Below are 22,027 nucleotides of genomic sequence, written 5' to 3' on the forward strand. Positions count from 1 at the left end.
AAAAAATAATGATATGATGTTTAAGTAAAATTACAGCCCAGAAGGCAAATCGTGCTTGAACAAATTTCAAAAAAACTCCCAGTGCTCATTGAGACACAAGCAGATTAACTGAAAATTTACCGTCTTTGTTCATCTCTAGGTTGTCACATGCTTTTCCTCAATGCTTACTCAAGTCATTTTTCGTTTGCTTTCGAGCCAACTAACTTGAATCATCTTTCGGCAAGACCTTTATCACAAGACCAAAATTTCATGTGTCATTTCAAAATTCCATATTTTGTATGTAATTTCCCCATTTTATTAAAAAAAAAAAAAGTTCACTACAAGTGACGGTGCAGAACGGCAGAGATTTTGCTGCCCCACAGGATATTGTGAATGTCAGTGGCCAGCCCTCCTGAGATTTTGAAGGCTTCATCAGAGCAAGGAAAGCATGATGTATTTGTTCCACCTTCTATTTATTCTCATCATATAACTTAATTAAATACATTTTGCTCTCTACATATCTTTTTTCGACAAACAAAAGGATTAACATGTAAGAAGAAATTAGAGTGTATTGTATTTTACATTTTTCAATTGATAAGCTAGGCATTATTATGCCCATTTTACAAGGGGGAAACCTGAGGCTCAGATATTTTAAATAACTTCCAAGGGTCCAACAAAACTAGTCAGTGATGCAATCAGGGCTTGAACCCAAGGTTGTACTGTCTCCTCTACACACATGGTTTATCATCAAACATGAGAAATTTGGAGACTCCATGTCCACAAGGGGAAAATTTTGTTTAGACAGAGTTGAAAATTGTATATTAAAGGAGATAATAAACACATGAATATGATATATTGGCAATATTTGTGGTGTTAAAAGAAGCAAATAATTAGCTTCAGATTATGCACCAATAAGATTTTATGAAACTCTTAAATTACTACTTTCGTTTTTTTATTTTCGAAGTATAATTTCAATAACTATGGGATTTAAAATATTTAAAATATTGACAATTAGAAAATCATTTCAGCAGGCTTTATGTATGGGATAGGGATGCCAAGGATTATGAAATCAATCTGCATGGCTTTGGCCTGCAAAGTCAAAGACAAATGGAAAAACAGTTAGCAATGAATATAGCAACAGAATCCGCCACTAAGCCCGTATCCTTAGTTTGATGCAGACTCATTTGTCTGTACCTCTTTCTTGACCACATCTTTATCTTCACTCCCTATTCACGGACTCTTTTAGGGTAAGACTCAGATTTTAACTGACTCTGAACAGAGTCTACTGCTCTGCTTAAGATGCTCTTGGTGTCAGTAATCGTGTGATAATGAAGGGGATGATGGCTGATAATGAATCTAGATAATTAAGGTCCTCAAGTTAATTATTTGGAAATAAATTAACTAAGTTGTCTGGCAGCACTGCCCAGAACTGTTGATAATTGTTCCACCCTCAGTTTCTTCTTATTCTGCCAACCTGGCCTCTGTGTGTCCAGCTTTCCAGCTGTGCCCCTACAATAATCCCAGAGGCCAGGCAGCCAAAAATCCTTGGCTCCCTTCCATACCGTCTCTCCGAGACCAGTGCCGAACTTGTCAGGATATTGGCTCCCCTGGATTCTTCAGGAGGTGGAACATGAGGGAAAAGCTTACAATCTGGCACAGCAACTAAGCAGAAGGAAAAGCAGAGTAAAAATTACGAAACCAAGTATTTTGTAACCCAAGGGAGGTAGAGATCAATTTTATATTTTTCTCATTATTTTAATTCAAAGCCAGCCTTTCTCTGATGGTCTGCTTTATGCAGAACACTGGTTTCTATGCTTATCCTTCACTCCACACACCCAACAATATGTAGGAATACTTTTTGTCCTCTGAACAAACTTCTTTGTTAGGTGAGTTTACATTAATTCCTAAATTGCAGATGGCAAAAGAAAACAGCAACAGCAATAACTATTTCAGAATTTAAAAAAGAAAGAGGTTATAAGCTAGGACCTTATAGTTTATCAAATATTCTTTGGATTGTTTTATTAAATATGAACTGATATAAATAAATATCTATCACATGTTAACATATAAAGAGTGAGGATATAGTAAACATCTGAATACCCTTCATGAAGCTTAAAAAACAAAACAATCAGAATTTTTAAAGCTCACGAGGATGCTTCTCTCATAGCATCTTCCTTTCTATCCCAGCCCCCACCCAGAGATAACACCATCCTGAATTTTGTGTTTATCATTCCCTTGCTTGTCTTCATGAGTTCGCCACATTGGAACCCTTAAAAAAATGTCGTTTACTTCAAAATGTGTAAGACTTTACATAAATGGAATTATATGAATTGTTCTACAACTCACTTTTTTCACCAAGCACTATGTTCCTATGATTTATATGTGAGCAGCTATCTTACGTTTCTCTCATGCAGTATGCCATTATATGAATATACTGCCATTCATTCATCTAGTCACCTGCTAATAGACATTTGCATCATTTCTAGTCCTTTTTGTGCCAACAATGCTGTTATTATACTTTTTATTGGTATCTCTTTGTACATGTACAAACACTTGTTAGGATATACACCTAACCTGAGAATGGTTGGTTCCAACGTGTCCACAGCTGCCACTTACCAGGTTGCCACTGCTTCCCAGAGCAGCTGTAGGTGTGATTCCATTGCTCTAACAGCCTTGCCAAAGTTTTCTGATTTTTCATTTTCATCAATCCAGAAGCTATTGTGCTTTCAATTCCCATTAGCAATATGATTGAGCCTATTTTTCCAGTTCTTTTCTGCCAAGTATCTGTTCAAAAATGCGGCCTACTTTTCTATTGGTTGTCTTTTTCTTATTGATTTATAGGAATTCTTTATAAAAGTATTTATTATTATTTGTTGTGTACAAATAGCTTCTGCCAATGTGTTGCTTATGTTTTCATTTTATTTATGATGTCTTTTTGTGAATAGATGTTCTTAATTTTAATGTGTTCTAAGGTAGTAATTTTTTAAATCTTTTGAAATCCCCTTTGACTCCAAGTTCAAAAGGATATGCTCCTGTAGAGTTTTCTTAATATGTTGTAAGTTTGCCTTTCACAATTAAGTTTTAATCATCTGAAGCTGACTTTTGTGTGTGTTGTAGACATCCAGTTTTTTTCTGTATGGATGACCAATTGTCCCAGCACCTTTTATTGGATAATTTATCCTTTCTCCTATGATCTAAAAGCACATATGTATCATATTAGGTTTCTATTTATGCATGGATATGTTTCTAGATCTCTATTCTGTTTCACTGGTCAATTTTGTCTCCCTCAGACAAATACCACACTTGAGCTTACACACTTTAACATTATAATACATCTTGATATCTGATAGGACTAGTCGCCCACCCTGTTCTTTCGTAATTAGGAGTATATTTGTATCCTTAGACACTAGCACTTCCATATAAATTTTAGAATCGACTTGTCAAATCATGCTTACACAGTTTTCAAAAAAATTCTTGAAATTTTTTTTTGTAACTTAATAAAATCCATTAATTGTGGTAAACTGGCATCACAGCACTGAGTATTTCTTTGAATAAATATGATTCATCTCTACATTTTTTTAAGTCTTCTCTAACATCTCTCAATAAATTTTATAATTTCTCCAAAGAGAACTCGTACCTAGTTTATTAGATTTTTTCCAAGCACTCTCTTTCTTTAATGTTTAAATTACATTTTCCACTTTTGTAGGTATATAGAAAAGCAAAGGGCATATCAACTTTTGTTTCAACTATGCTCAATTTTCTTATTGATTCTAATAATTTATTTATAGATCTTTTGTATTTTCTCCATAATTATATCATTGTAAATAACACGTTTTTGTTTATCAGTAAATATACAATTCATTTGCTTTTCTTGCCTTATTACACTAGCTAGTGAATCATAAATAAACAGGTAAGAGTGAACATCTTTGCTTTGTTCGTATTCATAAAGTGGATTCTTGAAGCATTTCACCCTTAAGTATAACTTTACTACAAGTGCTTCCTCTGTACCATTTATCACATTAAGAATGTTTCTATTTCTAATCTGGTAAGAATTTTTATCATGAATGGATATTAAATTTTATCAGATATGTTTCTCTACATATATTACAATATCATATGATGGTAGCACCTTATTATGTTTATGTAACATATTACATTAATAGATAATCAAATGATGATCAACATTCTTTTCCTGGGATAGCCTCGACTTTATCATGATGTGATTTCACTTTTAGATATTGCTAGATTCAGTTAGCTAACTTGTTTTGAAATCTTTTGCATTTATGTTTATGAGTAAAAATTGATCTGTAGTCTTCCTTTCTGTGCTGTCTGATTTGGTTTTGGTATCATCCATAGGCCCTTATCTAAATTTGCTAACCTCATAAATAGGTTGGGTAGCATTCCATTTTATTCTATACTCTGGAATGATTTGTATAATATAAGTAGAATTCATCTATAAATATCAGAGTCTGGTATTTCTATTATGAGGATATTTTTAATTTATGATTCCGTTTTTAATTAATGATTTAGAACTACTTAGATTTTCTAGTTATCTCTGAATCAGTTTCAATAAGTTCTATGTTTACAAGAATTTACTACGTATTTCAACGAATTATATATCAAAGTTTTTTAATGCCTTGATATAAAGTTGTTTTTAATATCTTCTATTATCTTTATAATCCATTCTGTATCTGTACTTATGATTTTTTAATTCCTGATATTTATTTGGGCCTTCTCTATTTTTTCTTGATCAGTCTTGTCAGAGGTTCATCTATTTCATTAGACTTTTCAGAAAATTAACATTTGAATTCATTGCTTCTTAAAATTAATCTTGTACTTCATTTATTTCTTCTCTTGTTTCTTATTTCTTTTATTATACTTTTTAAAAATATCTCCTATTAATCTTTTTATAACTCCTTAAGTTAGATACCTAGTGCATTTATTTTCAGGCTTTTTATCTAATAAAAACATTTAAGATTGTATATTTATATTGATGTATTGCTTTAGCTGCATGCCACTAGTTGCTCTATAATGTTTGTTTTATCATTAAATTCTAAATTTGTCCTAATTTATCATGTTTATTCTATCCCACGGGGTTTTTTTTTTAAACTATATTTTTATTTCTATATACAGAGTTTTTTTTTGTTGTTATTTATTTCTCCCATTATTGCACTAGAGCCAAATAATGCAGTCAATATAAAGATAATATTTCTCAAAGGCTCTTTAGGTTATAAGAATAACCTAACTCATCTGAATAATTCACAAAATTTTCTGTTTTCTTCTGTATTTTTCACTAAAGACTTAGGAAATTTAATATGCTAATACATCAGGTAAAAATAAATAAGAATTAGAAACTAAGATATCATTGGGAAATCATATAATTTAATAAGTCAAAGGCAAGACTAAAAAGAATTAAATCCTACTTTTGTTTTCACAATTTTTCTCTCATCCATAGGCCCTTATCTATAAAATAATATTATGAGACTTCTTAGGAAGTCCTGCAGATTAATAAATTGACAACTAATAACAGAGTCATGTACAAACCGCCTCATGTTAATGAAAATATTGAGTGTGACTATCATTTGTTTCCAAACTCAAAAAGCACATTCCCCCCAATGGAATGTACACTTTAAAGGACTGAAAACTGAATAACAATTAAACTAATCAAATTGGACCATATAAATATATGCCCACCAGCTCAAGGAAAAACCATGAAATCTGAAACTAACAGATGAAGATATGCACATGAGAAGCACATCTCAAAATATGGAAAGCTTTAGTGGACAGAAGACAAACCAATGGCTGTTTTAATCAATGCCACTCCAAGCTCTGACATATGGGATAACAGGTTGAGTGTTCCTGGGGCAGAAATATGTAGCAACTCTGCTCATTTCAGCTCAGCTTGCACTTAGCAATTCATTACCCCATGGATCCACCCTCATGGGCTCTAACAGAAGACGCTTTTCCTTGAAGTCTGTAAACTAGAGATCTTAGTTCCTGAAAAGCTTGATGTTTTTCTAGAAAGAATACTAAATTTGTTAGAGGTAGATAGAGTCCAACGGGCACTTATAGAAAGAGAGAAACCAGGAGCCTGTTGCAGCCATGGTTCTGTGATTTCTTTGGTTTCAATTGACCATTTAGTCTTCCTGTGCTGGCTGCCTCACGACCTAACCAAATTGTAGCCATTTCTAGCCCACATAAAAGGAACATATTTTGTGAACCTAATAAATGCAAGAGACTGAGCTTATAAAGATGAATGTAGAACAGCTCAGTATTCACTGGGCCAGAGAGGCATACAAATAGATATTCAGTATGTTAATTATTATGTGCACATTCTGAAGCACTCTGCCAATTTCAGATACACACAATTCTTCACTTTTATTTACATCTTATTTCTCTTTTCTACATGCTCTAGGTGCCCCCTTACCTCTCTATAGCTTTAGGACCCTTTGCAGACCTGTCTTCCTGATCTCTCTATGCTCTAGTATCCTAACTGTCTTTTGTTTCCCTGACTACCTTGACCGTCTCATTAGAACCCACAGTATTAATTGCTACTTTGGAAACAAATGATGCCAAAATCTAAATCTTCATCTCCTCTGCCACTGTTTTATTCTTTTTTTTTTTTCAAACTCTCTAACACCTGAAATGCTGGGAGAGTTTCAGAATCAGTTTCTTTGCTTCCAAATGTAAACCATTCTAAACAATCAACCACACTAACATTAGTGATCTTTCTAAAGCACAAGTCCGATCACATCACTTCCTTGCATAAATTCTTTTAATGGCTCCTCTAACTTCAGAAGACATATAAGATTCTTTATCTCTGGCCCTTGCCTAGCTAACCAGTTCACTGCCTGCCATTCCGTCCACCAGATCCTGGAATCCAAATATACTCTACTCTTCCAATTCTCTCACATTCTGCCTGGATACTCTTCCTCTTCTCAATTGCTTGCTCATCAGAGACTCGATCTAGCCTGTCACAGGACCCTGAACCATCCGCACTAAAAACAAATTATGGCCTCCAACTGGCAGCCCTCTGAATGACTTCATACTAATTAATAATCATAGCTCTAGGCCAATTTATCTACCACTAATCCTTCAAGAAAAGCCCAATACAGTGATAACTAGCATTCCAAAAATATCCACTTGCCAGTCAGTCATTTTGATGAATTTATCAAATTTAACTATGTCCCAAAAACTATATGATCACTGTAACCCTACATAGTTCTATGGGCTATCAGGGACCAAAGAGGTCACAGGGGGCCCAGATGTGAGTCTTCAGACTCTCTCTCTGTTTCTCAGTCTCTATGAACATTGTTTCTCTATCTCTCTGTCCCTCTGTCTTTCCCTTCCTAGGTCCCAAATACCATCTACCTCTAGTCTTCCCTTCTTCCTGTCCCTTTCCTACCCTTCCCAAGCCTTACTTCTATCTGTTCTATAGTTTCCTTTCCTCTCTGCCCCTGGTTTTCTCCCCCTGTATAATCAGCAGGTTAGACTGTTCATTATGCTGATTCTCCTTAACTTTCCCCCAGCAAAAAGTCTCACGATTTTTACATAGTTATCTTCTGTTGCAGTAACAGGACCAGAGCAGAGACAAATTAAGCACTTTATAAAATGAAGACAAAATAAAAACTGACTAAATTTTCAAAATAAAACTTCGAAATGTTCAAAGTTGTTAAAAATTCCTATTTAAAATCAATTATGTGGACATGGTTCCATAGTGTCATGATTAGCATGTCTGCTTTACACACAGAAGGTCCTGGGTTCATGCCCCAGTGGTGCCATGGTCCATAGTCTTCAGCCATGCCACCCTGAACAAGCCGGATGTCTGATCTCAGATGCTAAGCAGGGTCAGGCCTGGTTAGTACTTGGATGAGAGACCACCTAGGAGGACCAGGTGCTGTAGGCATAAATAAATAATTTTTAAAAATAGATTACCACAACCTTACGAATGGTTAAAAGAAAGAAATTTTGGTTAATTGATAAAGCCGACAAGTCATCAAAGTAATCATAATGTGAAAATTTCCACAATAACTTCAATGATGCTAAAATGTTAGCAAAACAGCAAATGACTCTAAAAAAATTTTGAAAAAAAGTGATATAAACTGAAAGGCTCCCATATGAAATGCTAAATTTTTATTATATCTATCATAAGAATATAGTTACACATATTTAAGAAAGATATATCTTTGAATACATTCGTAAGAATATAAGGAGACAAAATCTCCCTGGGAAACAGCTTTTAAAATAAAATCAAACAGATCTTAAAATACTGCTAAAAAGACTATATTCATAAAAAGAATATTCTATATAATTAAATGTATTTTTAAAATAATAGTCTTAAAATACTTATAAGAAAAATGTATTCATATTTATTTGCTATACTTAAAACAATACTCATTAAAATTAGCCTTTGTCAAATGTGTAAATGTGATAAAGTGGGCAAATTATTCATTTAGCTAAGTGATCCTCAGTAAATTTGTGAATCGGCTCATTTTGGTACATTAGGCATTCAGTAACTGATCCTTTGGCAAATCGGGACCCAGCTTATTGACCTGCTTTCTTATACTCCTCTCTCATCAGTCTCATTAGCAGTGCATTGTAAAGCTTAGTATCTCACCCCATTCCCTCAGGACCCGTCTTATTCACTTTGTAGTCCCAGAACTTAGCACGATGTGTTTCATCTTATGAAGACTTAAAAAAAAAAAAAATGTTGACAAATGAATAAACAAATGAATGAATAATGACCTTTACCCTGGCTTAACATGAATACTTTTCTCCTTGCTGGCTAAATACAAAGGAAATCTGAATTTTAACAGATGAAGGACAAAAAAGCTTTCTTGCACGTTACTCTTTATATCCATGTTCATATATACATAGTCTTATAAACAATTTGTCTATGAACTATAAGTCTAATATCAAAGTTTAAGAAACTATGCAACTATGGAGCTTGAAATAAAATTGTATTGTGTTGATTATTGCTTTGGATAAAAATGAAGTTTCATTGGACAATTAAAAATGTTTTTATGTGAAATATTTTGTTACACTTGTATTTGGCTTGCAGATTTATCAATAAGGCACATGCTCGAAAAGAATTTTGGCAGAATCTTCCTTGTATGTGTAGAAAAGAGTGTATGTGTCTACCATTCGTTACCGTTAATATGTATAACATATTAACTTGTACCACCATATTGAGTCATGATTCACCAGGAACTATAAAGCCAAGACTACTCCATCAGAGTTTAAACATACTGCCTTGCCAGCACAAGCCAAAACAAGTTCTGCTTCAGATTTACAAATCCAATTTCCTGCTCTATACCTATTGCTGGAAATCCTCCATATTCAAAAGTGAATTTGTAGTTATGCCCAGACTCATTCTTCTTCCTGAGAACTCTACTTTAGTGAACTATACTGGCCTTTGTTTCCTTGTTTTTCCCCTACCTCCACCTTCTTTTAAGTAGATTCACAGAGAATAGACACAAAGAACTAAGGGAAATAAAATATCAGCTCAGTTAGTAGTGGCACAGTATCCCCCAAAGTACAAGGTTTCCAAATATGAAGGATGATGTTTAGGCCTGAGGCCCAAAATATAGCATCATATGCCTTCCCCCTAGCACTGAAGACAACTTGGGATGGGAGGGACCACCTCACTAATCCACTTATTCTCAAGATGTGAACACTTCATTCCCCAACTGGAGCTTACCATCTGGATATAAAAAGGCCAAGGCACATCAGGCCTGAACAAAGGCAAGTACAAAAAGATGAAAAATAAAAAAGTTGTGCCACATATAAGCAGTGTGACCTTCAAATTCACCCAAAAGATCGACCTGGCCCCTAACTGTCAGACTCTGGCCCATCTCACCAATCAGATTAGTCAGTCCTCTACAGTCTCAGGCCACTGTGTTTGAGAGGGAGGGAATCTATAAATACACAATCTGCCTCTTCCTCATAGCCAGGTCATGAAAGTACCTCCTTTGGAACAGGAAAGATAGGGAATGAAATTTCCTGCTCTAACATTTTCTACTATTTCCCAGTCATTCAAGCCAAGTACTTGGCCATAAATCTTAAGGACATCCTTTTTCTAACTTCCTCATCATTCCCTATATGCAATCAATCACCAAATTCTGAAATTTTATCTTCCAGATATTTCTCCTATTTCCTCTCCAGCTATTCTACCTCAGTAGTAGATCCTGTCCTCATCATTCTTTGCCAACACTACAGTAACAATCTCCTAATTCTTCTTTCTTTTTGGTCTTATTCCATTTCTAATCTAATCTCCACACTGCAGCTAGAGTGATCATTTTGAAACTCAACTCTGATCATCTCACCCTCCGACAACTTTGCATTAACTACAGGATAAAGGCCAAGCTCTTTAGCAGGACTTAGAAAACCTTCGTGACCTACTGCCTTTCCAAACTCATCTGCCCCATTTCCCAATCCCACACTCATCCCAGTCATAGAAACATGCTTGTAGTTTCGACAGTCACCATGCAGCTGCAAATCTTCATCTCTTTGTTCACGTGTTTCCTGCCCTCAGAAATACTCTTGAATGCCTGTCTCATTTGGTTAACTTTGATTCAACATTGAAGATTCTGTTTAAAGGATAACTCCTTCAGAAAGCTTTCCATAACTTCGATCGGTCCTTGTCACGTCCTGCTGCCTCAGGCTAGGGAGATTATTCCTCTTTTTCTGTTCTCACTCTGTGAATAGCTCCATCACTGAATTTACTACCCTATATTAATGTTTTTTTTTTCATGTCTCTCTTCTGATTGTTAGGGGCCATATTCCCAGTAACTAGAGGTTACCAGCACCCAAGATAAGTTTGTAGACTTACACTGAAATCTTTGTTTTCCCAAATCATTCATTCATCCCTTAATTTATCCATTAATTTATTAATAGTTTTTGATGAATTTTATGAATTCCACTCCATTCACCCACTTTTGTTTTGCTGAGTTAGATCCTAACTTCACAGATGTGTTTTGCCTCTGCGGAAATCAATAATTTTCCCTCTTCTCTAGACATTCCAGAGCATGTGAAGAACATTTGTTAATCATTTCTTGAACTGTGATTATGTATATTACACATTTGACTCATTTTTATATGCTTCTTATTCCAGCGACATTACTGACTGATTACACTGTATTTATTTTATGGACATAGACTGACATAAGTGATGCAGTGTGACAGCCCAACATTCTGGACTGTGAGACTACATTGCTCCCTCTTTGCTGGCTTCCATCTGCAAAAAATGCAGATCCCAATGGCAGCCATCAGAATTAAATACATTTTGATAAATAATAGCAGCAGAACATCAGATTATTATTTCACAGTAGGTCTTTGAAGCCATTCAGACTCAGCCTGTCTCTTCCTGTTTCAGAGTCTGCCTGCTCAAGGGCTTTAGCTGCTGATGGACACTGATCTTTCTTTTTTTATTTCAGTTCATAAAAGGTCACGTTTAAAGAGCTTTGATATAACTCCTATATTTTCCAAAGAAAAATCTCAGAAAAGAATGAGGAAATTTTGACGGTGGGAGGTGGCCAACTAATCCAGGGGCAATGGGCTTGTGAGCTGGAGAATAACAAATTAGAGGGGCTCTCCATGCTTCTGGCGATGACGATAATGAGCAGCCCAAGTGAATGAAAGTGGAAGGGAACCAGGAAGGACACAGCCATGGAAAAATGAGAAATGAAAGTCTCTCTGATCCTCCACCCACAATAGACCCACTCTTCAAGAAAAGAATAAGATTTATATGAACTACCTCATGAAGAAGACTATAAACTAATAATACCAGTAAGCTAATTGGTTAATTTTACATCTAATAGCCATGTTAATAAATATTATACCCTAAAACCTTTTGGAAATATACTAAGTACATACACACTCTCATACCTCTATGAGGAATCAAAATATTTAACAAGCAGTCCAAAATACCAGCCAGTCAGGATAAATGCCAGCCATAAACACCAATAAGGCCATCCTGGAGCACAAAGCTAAATAAAAGCCCTGAATATGCATGCAATTGCACAAATAACAGACATCTCTTCCCTCTCCTACAAAGTTCCATACTGGATTCTACTCTGATTTCTTTTCCAAGCAGCAAAAAAAGGCTAGTGATAAAAATGTTAAAGGAAAATCTGAAGTTATTCTTGTGTATCTTGGCTTTTAGCCTGAGGCTAAAAAAAAAAATGATATAAGTTTCCTTCTCCATTTTCAGTCTTCTATTTGTCCTCTTCTCTGTTCCCAGGCCCTAAAGGCCAACTACTACCCACCCCCTCCTGCACCCCTGCAATCCAGAGGCTCTTCTCAAAATAGATACTGAAGGAGTTCCCCAGCTGCCTCAGGGGAATCCCTGAGCATTGCCTTCCTTACCATACTTCTCAGGTATCTCTCCAAGCATCCAGCGCCCCCAGCAATTTCTTATTTCTCTTCTGTCTTTTCCTCCAGATCTTGTTTCAAACCCAATCCTCTACCTACAAGCTTTTTACATTATGCATTTTCTTGCCATTCTGTCCTTTAAAATTTTTTTGAAGAAGAGTAGTTTTAGGATGTTCTGATGCCCGTGCGATGGAGCTATAGCTCTCCACCTCATTTTTCAGTAGGAATATTTATTAAATACCTCATGTAGTCCGTCTGCTGGATGATGTATGGCATCTCATTTAACCATCGCAATGCAGTGGAAACATTATTTCTACTTTGCAGGAACCTGGGAATCAGAAAGGCTGAGGAACTTGTTATTGATCACCCAGATAGTAGTATCAAGTTCTGAACTCAGGAGACAATCTCATGATCTTTCATACCCAATGTTGCTGCTAAAAAATACAAAACAATAATAATAATAATAATAACAACTATTCGAAGTTAGAGTCTCGACTTGATCTATCTAATATTTTTCTACACCCACTCAAGTGTTTACACATATAAGAAAAGAAGCTGGGTCATTGCATCTTCACACTGCTTAATCTCAAGCCAACAGAGCCCTAACTAGTCCTAAGCTTGAGAAAAATGTTCATCGAAATAACTTTTGTCCATCACTACCAAGGGAAAATCAGATATTAAGTTGGCAGATTGCCAACGTATGTTGCCATCTATTTGAATCCATCAGAGAGTATAGAAATATCAGTGATGATCAGCTGGTGGTTAAATAGCAAAGCAACAAACCCACAGCATTATTTTAAGGGTTGAGAGGTTTGTGTCCTTTCTTTAGATTCAGAGCAAAGGAAAAAGTATTTACAGTTAGACATGGGCCCCAAGTAAAAAAGGAGGAATTGGGGTTTTTTTTCTTTTTGAAGAAAGAATTTCTTTTATAAATTATAATAAGTTACGTTTCAAAAACACAGGACAATTTACATTGTGGTTTTGAGTATGCTCCTGAGATTATTTTTTATCAAACTGTCCTCATTTTGTCAGCAAATGATCAAATAATACAGTTGTTCCACGAGAGAAGAGGAGGGTTTTGGCAACTTGTTTCTGCTCAGGTTTTGGGAGTGTGGGTGAGTTAGAAGGAATGGGCACATGCTGGGATCTAAGTGCATTCAGGCAGGTTTGTAAGGGGCTCCTCCCAGCCTCCCTGCCCTAGGCAGGCATGGGCAGAGACTTTCAAACTCTTTACTCGTTAGGGGTGTACTGATTAACTGCAAACCTCATGTAAGTCTCTATTATTTTCAACCTCAGAAATATTTACCAAAAAATCAGAGACCATGATCTCCTGGACAAAAGGAAAACTGTCACAGCGCTGAAAGCAGGAGAGGACAGGGCCATTCTCCTGGGACTGGCCATGATGGTGTGTTCCATCATGATGTACTTTCTGCTGGGAATCACCCTCCTGCGTTCATACATGCAGAGGTAATGCTGTCGGTGGGCGGGACACTGTCTTTTGTCTCCTCGTTCCATAGCTTGTCAACCTCAGGTCCTCTTCCTCATCTTCCTTTTTAATTAGAATTTTGAGCAGTGCCTGGCATATACTATTTTTCAATAACATCTAATAATGATGATAAAAATAACTCTATGTATGAACTGCCTACTGTGTGCCAGGAACTTTCCATACATTATTTGCTTAATTCTCAAAACTATTCTATAAAGTAAGCATGAATATACTCATTACAAAAATGGCAAAGCTGAGATTGCAGATAAAAATAATTTGCCCAGTGTCACACAGCTCTAGCATGTGGCAGAGCCAAGATTCAAACCCACATCCCGCTAACTCCCGAGTCCCCGCTCTCACACTCCTGTTCGTTCTCCATCCTCATTCCTTTTCTACCTCTCCCACCCTCATCCCTCTATCACCTCACACATCAGTGGTTCTCAAGGGCACATTTAAGCTTCCCAAGAAACTTAAAAAAATACTGGTGCCCCAGCTCCACCGCCATCATCCCAGAGGTCAGATTTAATTGGTCTGGAGTGGGAACCAGTCACCAATAGGTTTTAAAGTTCCCCAGGTGAATCTAATACGCCTCAAGGTTGAAACACTGCTATGCACCAACTTGAAAAAAAAGTCTAGATTTTGAACCTTATTCATTTTAATATTTGCCCTCGGTTTACGATATAGATAGGGAAGCAATTAAATACTGAGATAGCAAGTGTATTCCCCCGCCAAGTGAGCCATAGCATCTCTAGCTAACTATTCCCATAAATTGGACACTTGAGCAAGGAGAGTTTAGCACTCTTATAACTAATGTGGAAAGTCTCGCAATGGTTCAGCTTAAAGAAATAAGAGCCTTTCAAATGAAAACTTGAGGTTTCAATTTAAAAAAGAATCAAATCATTTTGTGGCATTCAGTTCTCCACATAAATTAATACTTTTGTTTTAATAGCAAAGTGTAACCGAAATACAGTAATTTGCTAAAATTAAGGCATCATCTTTCCAATTCGCGGTTGCTCTGCCGTTTCTCAGATGCCTTCAGCTGTACTCCTTCTCAATGAAAGCGCTGATGCCTCAGGCCTCAAGTGTTCATTAATTCCAAAACTGCTTTCAGGTTATCACATCTGCTTAGAACCATCCAAGACTTTTTTTCCTCCTTAGATAAGCAAAATCTGACCACCCATGTCCCAGGAAAATACAATTTATCACACCAAAGGGAGTCAGGGCTAGTACGCTTCCTCTGGCATAAAGTAGACATAAAAAGAGGTACCCTGTCAATGCACGTCCAGCAAAAGGAAGGGGTGTTAATCTGCAAAGAAAACGTGCTGTTTTCTGTTCACTATAGTAATCGGCTTATATTCAGAAGCAAAACATTGATTGCTGGTGTGTTACTTCCTAATCATAAACATTAATCTTGATCATAAAATCAAAAATATCTTAGAATAGAAAGCTAGCCAATGGGCAGCTGGAGATTTTTTACTCTTTAATCTTTCTGATTGAGAGTTCCCAGGGCACTGACATAAACCCATTTATCTGCATAGAATGTCTTCTTTTCCACTGTGTTCATGGGAGGCAGCACAGTACCATGGAACAAATTTGATTGGGCCTTAGAGAAGTCCAAGATTGGGTGAATCACAATGTCTATCACTTTTCAGTTGCATGTCCTTTTATGTTATTTGACTTCTATGACCCTCAGTTCACTCACCTTTAAAAAGAATTAATACTCAACTAATAGAGTTGTTGAGAGGACAGAAGACAATGTATATTAAGCACCAATTAGGGTGATGAGGGATGTAACACTTATTGCTCTTGGAATAATCAAAGGCGAAACTATCTTTTCTCCCTTTTAGAAAGACCGTAAAGAAAAATATTCCTATCCTTCTATCTGTCAAGTTAGACCCTCAAGCCTCTCCATCCCTTTGCCATTTTCCCTACCCCCTTCACCCTTATACCTTCTCCATGTACAAACTGGGCAGACACTGCAGAGATAAAGACTGGTGTGAGGCAGGAAGCTGCTTACAAGGTAATAATATAGTATGTGTTGTGACATAAAAAGATGCTTTATGCTTTTCAGTACATTCGAGATAGGAAAATTAATAACCTAAATCAAGCACTGAAAAATATTATACCATAACCAATTGGAAGTCACTGAAAAGTTCTCAGGTGCCAGGAAAGTTTGTCATTGTTTATATTGTGGTTCGCCTGTAGGTGCTCTATTCAAAAGCATAAACTTAAACAAACAGGTTGTATTACAGATTTGAGAAAGATTCTTCAGGTCTACACCCATGCTACCCTGAACAACCCTGATCCCATCTAATCTTGGGAGCTAAGCAGGGTCGGGCCTGGTTAGTACTTGGATGAGAGACCACCTAGGAAGACCAGGTACTATAAGTGTAAAAAATTTAAAAATAAGGGATTGTAAACTGACAAGGTCCTTGCAATCTGTGAGGTCGACCAAGGGTTGCCTTGCCTAAAAAAAAAAAGAAAAAGAAAAAAAGAAGATTCTTCAGGCTAAGGAGCTGGCAAATGATTCCCTCAGATTATGCCATCCTTGCTGTTACCTATTTGGACCTGTGTTTACTCTCCCCTTCTTTCTGTAGTGTATGGACTGAAGAGTCTCAATGCACCTTGCTGAATGCATCCATTACGGAAACATTTAATTGCTCCTTCAGCTGTGGTCCAGACTGCTGGAAACTCTCTCAGTACCCCTGCCTCCAGGTGTACGTTAACCTGACTTCTTCCGGTGAAAAGCTCCTTCTCTACCACACTGAAGAGACGATAAAAATCAATCAGAAGGTAGGAACTTGCATCTCGGTCACCCCACAGAGCTCCCACACCCAGGTCATTCTCTCTGAAGTTTCCCTGTGCCAACATTTCAAAGGAAAATGCCACCAGGAAGTAGGCCCTGCCTTATCTATAAACAGAATTCACAATTCAACTCTGGCCTGGGAAACATTTATTTTCTATTTAAGTCATGGACAAATCATTCCCTCATTTTGTGGTAGTGCAGATTTATCCTTTAATTCCATTTAGAAGGGTAAACATCATATCCTTATTTATACACAAGCATACCGAGTCTTTCAAAAAAAAATGTACAGCTTAGGCAGAGTTGTAAAAGCCAAAAACCAGGTATTTGTTATATTCCTGGGAGATATGGAGGTAAAACTATATTTTGCTTTTCCAGGGTCATTGTTACTTAGTTCTGTGGTCTTGAGACTGTAACTTAACCTCTCTGACCCTCAACTTCCTTTATTCTAAAAAGATAGTAACGATGGTCATTCTGAGGATTAGGGCAGAGGACGTGAAGTGACAAGCAGAGCACGGTGCCTGACACAGGGGAGACCTTCAACTCATGATCCCAGTTTGTGTGCTTCTGTGTCTTTCTTTACATACATTAGGTCCACAGAAGTTCGATCTTCCAGCACATGGTAGGTGCTCAACGAATGTGTACTGTATTAAAGCTGTACATAAAATTTGCATTTATAAGGTCTGGGATGACCAGCAAAGCATCAGCAGAAGCAACCTGCCATTATCGATTTTAAGTTAAACATAATTAGTTTGGGATTTACAATAGCAATTTAGATGGCTAAATTACTCTCATATACCAAAACCACCTAATACCACTCCAATAGGATAACCAGCCCTCATTACCCAGACACAACCCTCAGGCACTTTAGCCTTGCTTATAAAAACTTTTCTTTTCATTACAATTATCTGCATTTAAATGACATAGGTGATATGTATTGAAAAATGCAGGAGCTTCAAAGTTTGATACTAGGAAATAGGCTTTATTTTGTGATACAGTAACACAAAGTAAGGAAACCCACCTTGCATTTTGATTGCAATAACTTAAAAGAATTATTGCAAGTATCTCTGAGAACCCATATAACGAATATTTCGAAGAATGTCATTTACTGATTTCCTTTCTTTTGTGGTAGCCACAAATAATGCCAGTCCCCATCCTGTTCTGCAAATATATAAAGCTCAGCTGTCCCACAAAGCATGTGTTTTTCAATATCTTTCCTCAAGTCAGATATTTTGCTGACCTGTAATGACAAGTGCCTATAAAACTCTCAAATCTTCATGTAATTGGAAGTTGGCCAAAGTCAAATAAGCATCAAAAAGTGGGACATATTTCTATTTCCATGTTTTAATATTTTATCACAACAACACTATGAACGCATTAACAGGGCTATAAACAAGAATTGGACCTACCATCGAAAGTCTCAGTTAAAAATTTAGGGTCAGTATTTTGTCTGCTGTCAGCAAGATACTAGGTCATTTTTTTTTTCTCATTTATTTGCCCCATTACCTTGTTTTTAACTGTGAATTATAACACACATACAAAAACATGCAGGAAATGAAAGAGCACAGCTTAAGCATTTATTACAGAGATCCTTCATGTAACCGCATGAGGGAAAAGAAATAAAACGTTTCCTGCACCACAAAAAAAGCCCTTCATGCCTTCTCCCAATAACTAAAGGCTCTGCCCCCTTCCAAAGGTAACTATCCTATTGTGGCAATCGCTTTCCTATTTTTCTTTATAGTTTTATCACCTAAGTATATGTTCTTAAATACTAAATTTTATCATTGCCTGGTTTTTAAACATTATTATAAATGGAATCATACAGAATATTTCCCTTTGTAACTGGCTTCCTTCACACACAACACTGTTCATTAGAGTTAATGTATCATATCCCATTGTATGAACTGCCAACTTATTTTTTTATTCTAATGTTGATGGACATCTCAAGTTCTCTACAGTTTGGGGCTAGTACAAACAATTCTGCCATGAATATTTTCACACGTGTCTCTTGGTACACAAGTACACACATTTCTATTGGGTATAAACGTGGTAATGGAATATCTAAATCATAGGGTTTACTTATCCTAAAGTAATCCCTTATCCAAAGCACTTGCACCAATTTATGCTCTCAACAACACTGAGAGTATGAGAGTTTTTATTGCTCCAAATCTTCATCAATACTTAGTATTCTGTAATTTTAATTTTAGCTAATATGGTGATATTTCCTTGTGGTTCTAATGACGAAAGTTGTCAAGCACCTTTTTTGTTAAACTATTCTGTGCCAAACTGCACATTTATTTTTATTTACCCTGCTTAATGTTCCCAGGGCTTCTCTCTCTATTCCTTGATGTTCTTTTTCAATTTTAGAAAGTTCTGTCATTACAACATCAATACTATCTCTGTTCTCATTCTCTCTCATTTCTCCTCCTTGGACTCCAGTTGGCCATATGTTGGGTTTTCTCATTGTATCCCCTGTGTGTCTTATTTTCTTTTGTATTTTCTCTCTTTTCGTCCCTTCCTGCTTCATTCTGGATATTGACCTGTCTTCTAATTCACAACTCTTTCATTAATTCTGATAAATCTAACACATTCTTTGAATGCTTAATTTCTCTTACTGTCTTTTTCATTTCCAAAATAGCCATTTGGGTCTTATTTTATAATTCTAGTTTTCTACAGTATTCTAATCCTTGCCTTTTAAATCCTCCAACAACAATAAAAAATAATATTATAGTTATTTTAAAGTTCATTTTAATCACTTCAATATCTGAAGCCCCTATGTGACTACCTATTCTTTTCTTCTTATTTGTTTTTATGTTGTCATGTAATGTCTGGTTATTTTTTATTAGGTTTCAGATATCATATTTACAAAATTAATTATGAAATAAGTTTAACCCTAATCCTAGGATGAAATCATATTTCCAAAAAATTTTCCACTTGTTTCTGCCAGGTCCTTGGATGCACCAGCCAATCATAATCACCTTATTCTGACTTCATAAATTAAAATATTCAAGTCTGAACTGAAGTTCCTATGAAGACCTATTTTCTTCAGGTTTCCCATTATTCCCATAATGCAGCCCTTAAGAGTCCCAACATAAAGTGAATATGGGTCCTCAGGGCCCCAATTTGACAGGCCCTCAAAGAAAATTCCTGCCCTTAGCTCTGCAAGGCTGTCAAAAAATACCCATCAACCTTCTAGGATCTCAGGCCCCCTCTAGAATCAGCAATGCTCCCAGGGGAAATATGGCACCAAACACTGGCTCTCCTTCCTGGCCTGGTAGTTCTTCACTCTCTGGATAGCTGTCCTCTGTCCTGAATCAGAAGTATATACATTGCAAATACAGTTATCTCCAAGACTGAGGCCATTAAACCATGATCTTAATCTAGCATTCAGGATATTCCTGGGGGGGAAATTACTGTTATGTTTCCTGCTACCCTCTCCCAAGCTTACCAAAAATAATAGCCTTCCTCCTAGTTACCAAAAAAAAAAATAGGCATTATTTTATTGAGATACATAAGGCACTACTGACAATGTTTTATCTGAGACAATAACAGCCAAAGAATATCAACCAAGTTGTCTGAATCTTTGTAGAAAATATGCAAAATGATTTTATTTTTAAATTTTTACATTCTCTCATATATTCCTTTTCTTCAGATTGTAAACCCAGTGCCCAGCCTCTTATCAACATTATAGCTAAAGCTGCTTAAGCTGATAAGCTGGCATGTCCTTGTAAAGCAATTGGCTAACAGTCTCTAGGAACTGCAAGTAGGCTCAAGGGTCCCTGCCTCCCCTGGTCACAATGTTGTCATTAGAATCATAAACAGTAGCTAAGTATTAATTCACTATGCTTGTCGAATTCTTCAATGCTGACCTCCTTTAGGAGTTTAAAACCTCTCTATCCACCAGAGAATCTGAAAACATACCCATCTGGTTTAAGGATAAATTTTAAATGAATTTTGGTGCAAAACAAAAAAATACATCCATTTTTATGGTATGTGGTATAATATCAAATATATGGTATTTTATAGATAACTGTCAAGGAGACGGTAGTTATTTTCAAAGGATATTAAGTTCTATAAATTAACTAGTTATTTACAACTCCAAATTCAGCATCACTCCTCACTTTGTCACCCTTTCTGAAAGCTTCTGGGTTTCCTAAATCCTACATATCTACATATCTACAACAGAATCTCTCAATCCCAACACTACTAATTTGGGGGGCGGAATACATCTTTGTTGTCTGTGAAGGTTGCTGGGGGCCTGTCCTGTCCGTGGTAGATTTTTAGCAGCATCCTTGGCCTCTACTCACCAGATATCTAGCACCCTCCTCCCTCCAGTTGTGAGAACTAAAAATATCTCCAGACTGTGCCAAACCACTGCTCTAGATTTTATTTAGCTTTGACCTTGGGTTCTGTGAGATCCCAGAATTCTAAGGAAAGCTTGTCCTCTTTGAGTTCCTCTGCACAGCACTGGTAGGGCAAAGAGGAAAGGGGGAAAAAAATGAAGTGAAGTTGGTAATCTAAATGAGAAATAGCAGGGACCCAACATTTATTAAGTGTCTACAATGAACTATGTGCTCAGCACTATGCTAAGAACTTTATAAAAAATCATCTCATTTAATCCTATTAAAATCCTACTACTAAAGTAATGATAGCCAAATTTTATCGAGAGCTCACAGAGTAGCACAAAATATTTTACATGAAATCACTTAATTACAGTAGAAATCCCAAGTATGAGGTAAAACTATTATCTCGGCTCCACAATAATGAAGCAGAGCTTAGAAAATAAAATAATTTTCCCAAAGTTATATATTCACTAACTAGGTTTAAATTGAAATCTAAGTGTCTTTACCTCATCATGTTATCTCTTAAAAAGAAAAATATTAGAGTGTTCCCTAGAGAGAATAAAGATAAGAGCTCTGAAAAACCTAAATTCCATGAAATATTTATCTTTATGATGGTATGATGGTATATTTTAATGAACAGGGAAGAATCCATGTGTTCCATCTTATTCCAAGAGATACTCAGGATCAAGTAAAAGGTTATGAGCAAAGAACAGAATGATCAGTGATACATAGGAAAGGTTAGAGTTGTATATTCAGCGCCAGTTTACATATGGCGAATATTAAACAGATAGAAAGGAGATAGGGAAGATCATGCCCAGAAATGTGACATAAGACATCCCCATAATTAGGAACTTAATTTTAAGGATATTTATTAGACATTTGTTGAAACTGCCTATGAACCTTAGAGTCAGGAATGCTTTTGTTATTAACAAAGTTTAGTCATTGCTCACCCAAATTGAATTCTGGGATAGCTATGGACGCCTTTGTGCATAAATAAAAGGAGGGATGTGCCTGAAAGAAGCTTGCACTGAGCACCAAGAAGAA

General features: G+C 36.2%; 1 protein-coding gene across 2 annotated transcripts in view; it reads left to right on the forward strand.

The window, feature by feature from the left end:
• The window catches only part of KCNMB2 (potassium calcium-activated channel subfamily M regulatory beta subunit 2), a 212,621-nt gene that overhangs the window by 183,324 nt on the left and 7,270 nt on the right, over positions 1 to 22,027 (forward strand). For both annotated transcript variants that reach the window (XM_016158467.2, XM_016158555.2), the window contains exons 3-4: positions 13,648 to 13,818; positions 16,435 to 16,630. In XM_016158467.2, the coding sequence (XP_016013953.1) occupies positions 13,648 to 13,818; positions 16,435 to 16,630 (367 nt within the window). The remainder of the gene's footprint in view (positions 1 to 13,647; positions 13,819 to 16,434; positions 16,631 to 22,027) is intronic.

The sequence above is a fragment of the Rousettus aegyptiacus genome, unplaced genomic scaffold (assembly GCF_014176215.1).
Source record: "Rousettus aegyptiacus isolate mRouAeg1 unplaced genomic scaffold, mRouAeg1.p scaffold_m13_p_4, whole genome shotgun sequence".
Lineage (NCBI taxonomy): Eukaryota > Metazoa > Chordata > Mammalia > Chiroptera > Pteropodidae > Rousettus > Rousettus aegyptiacus.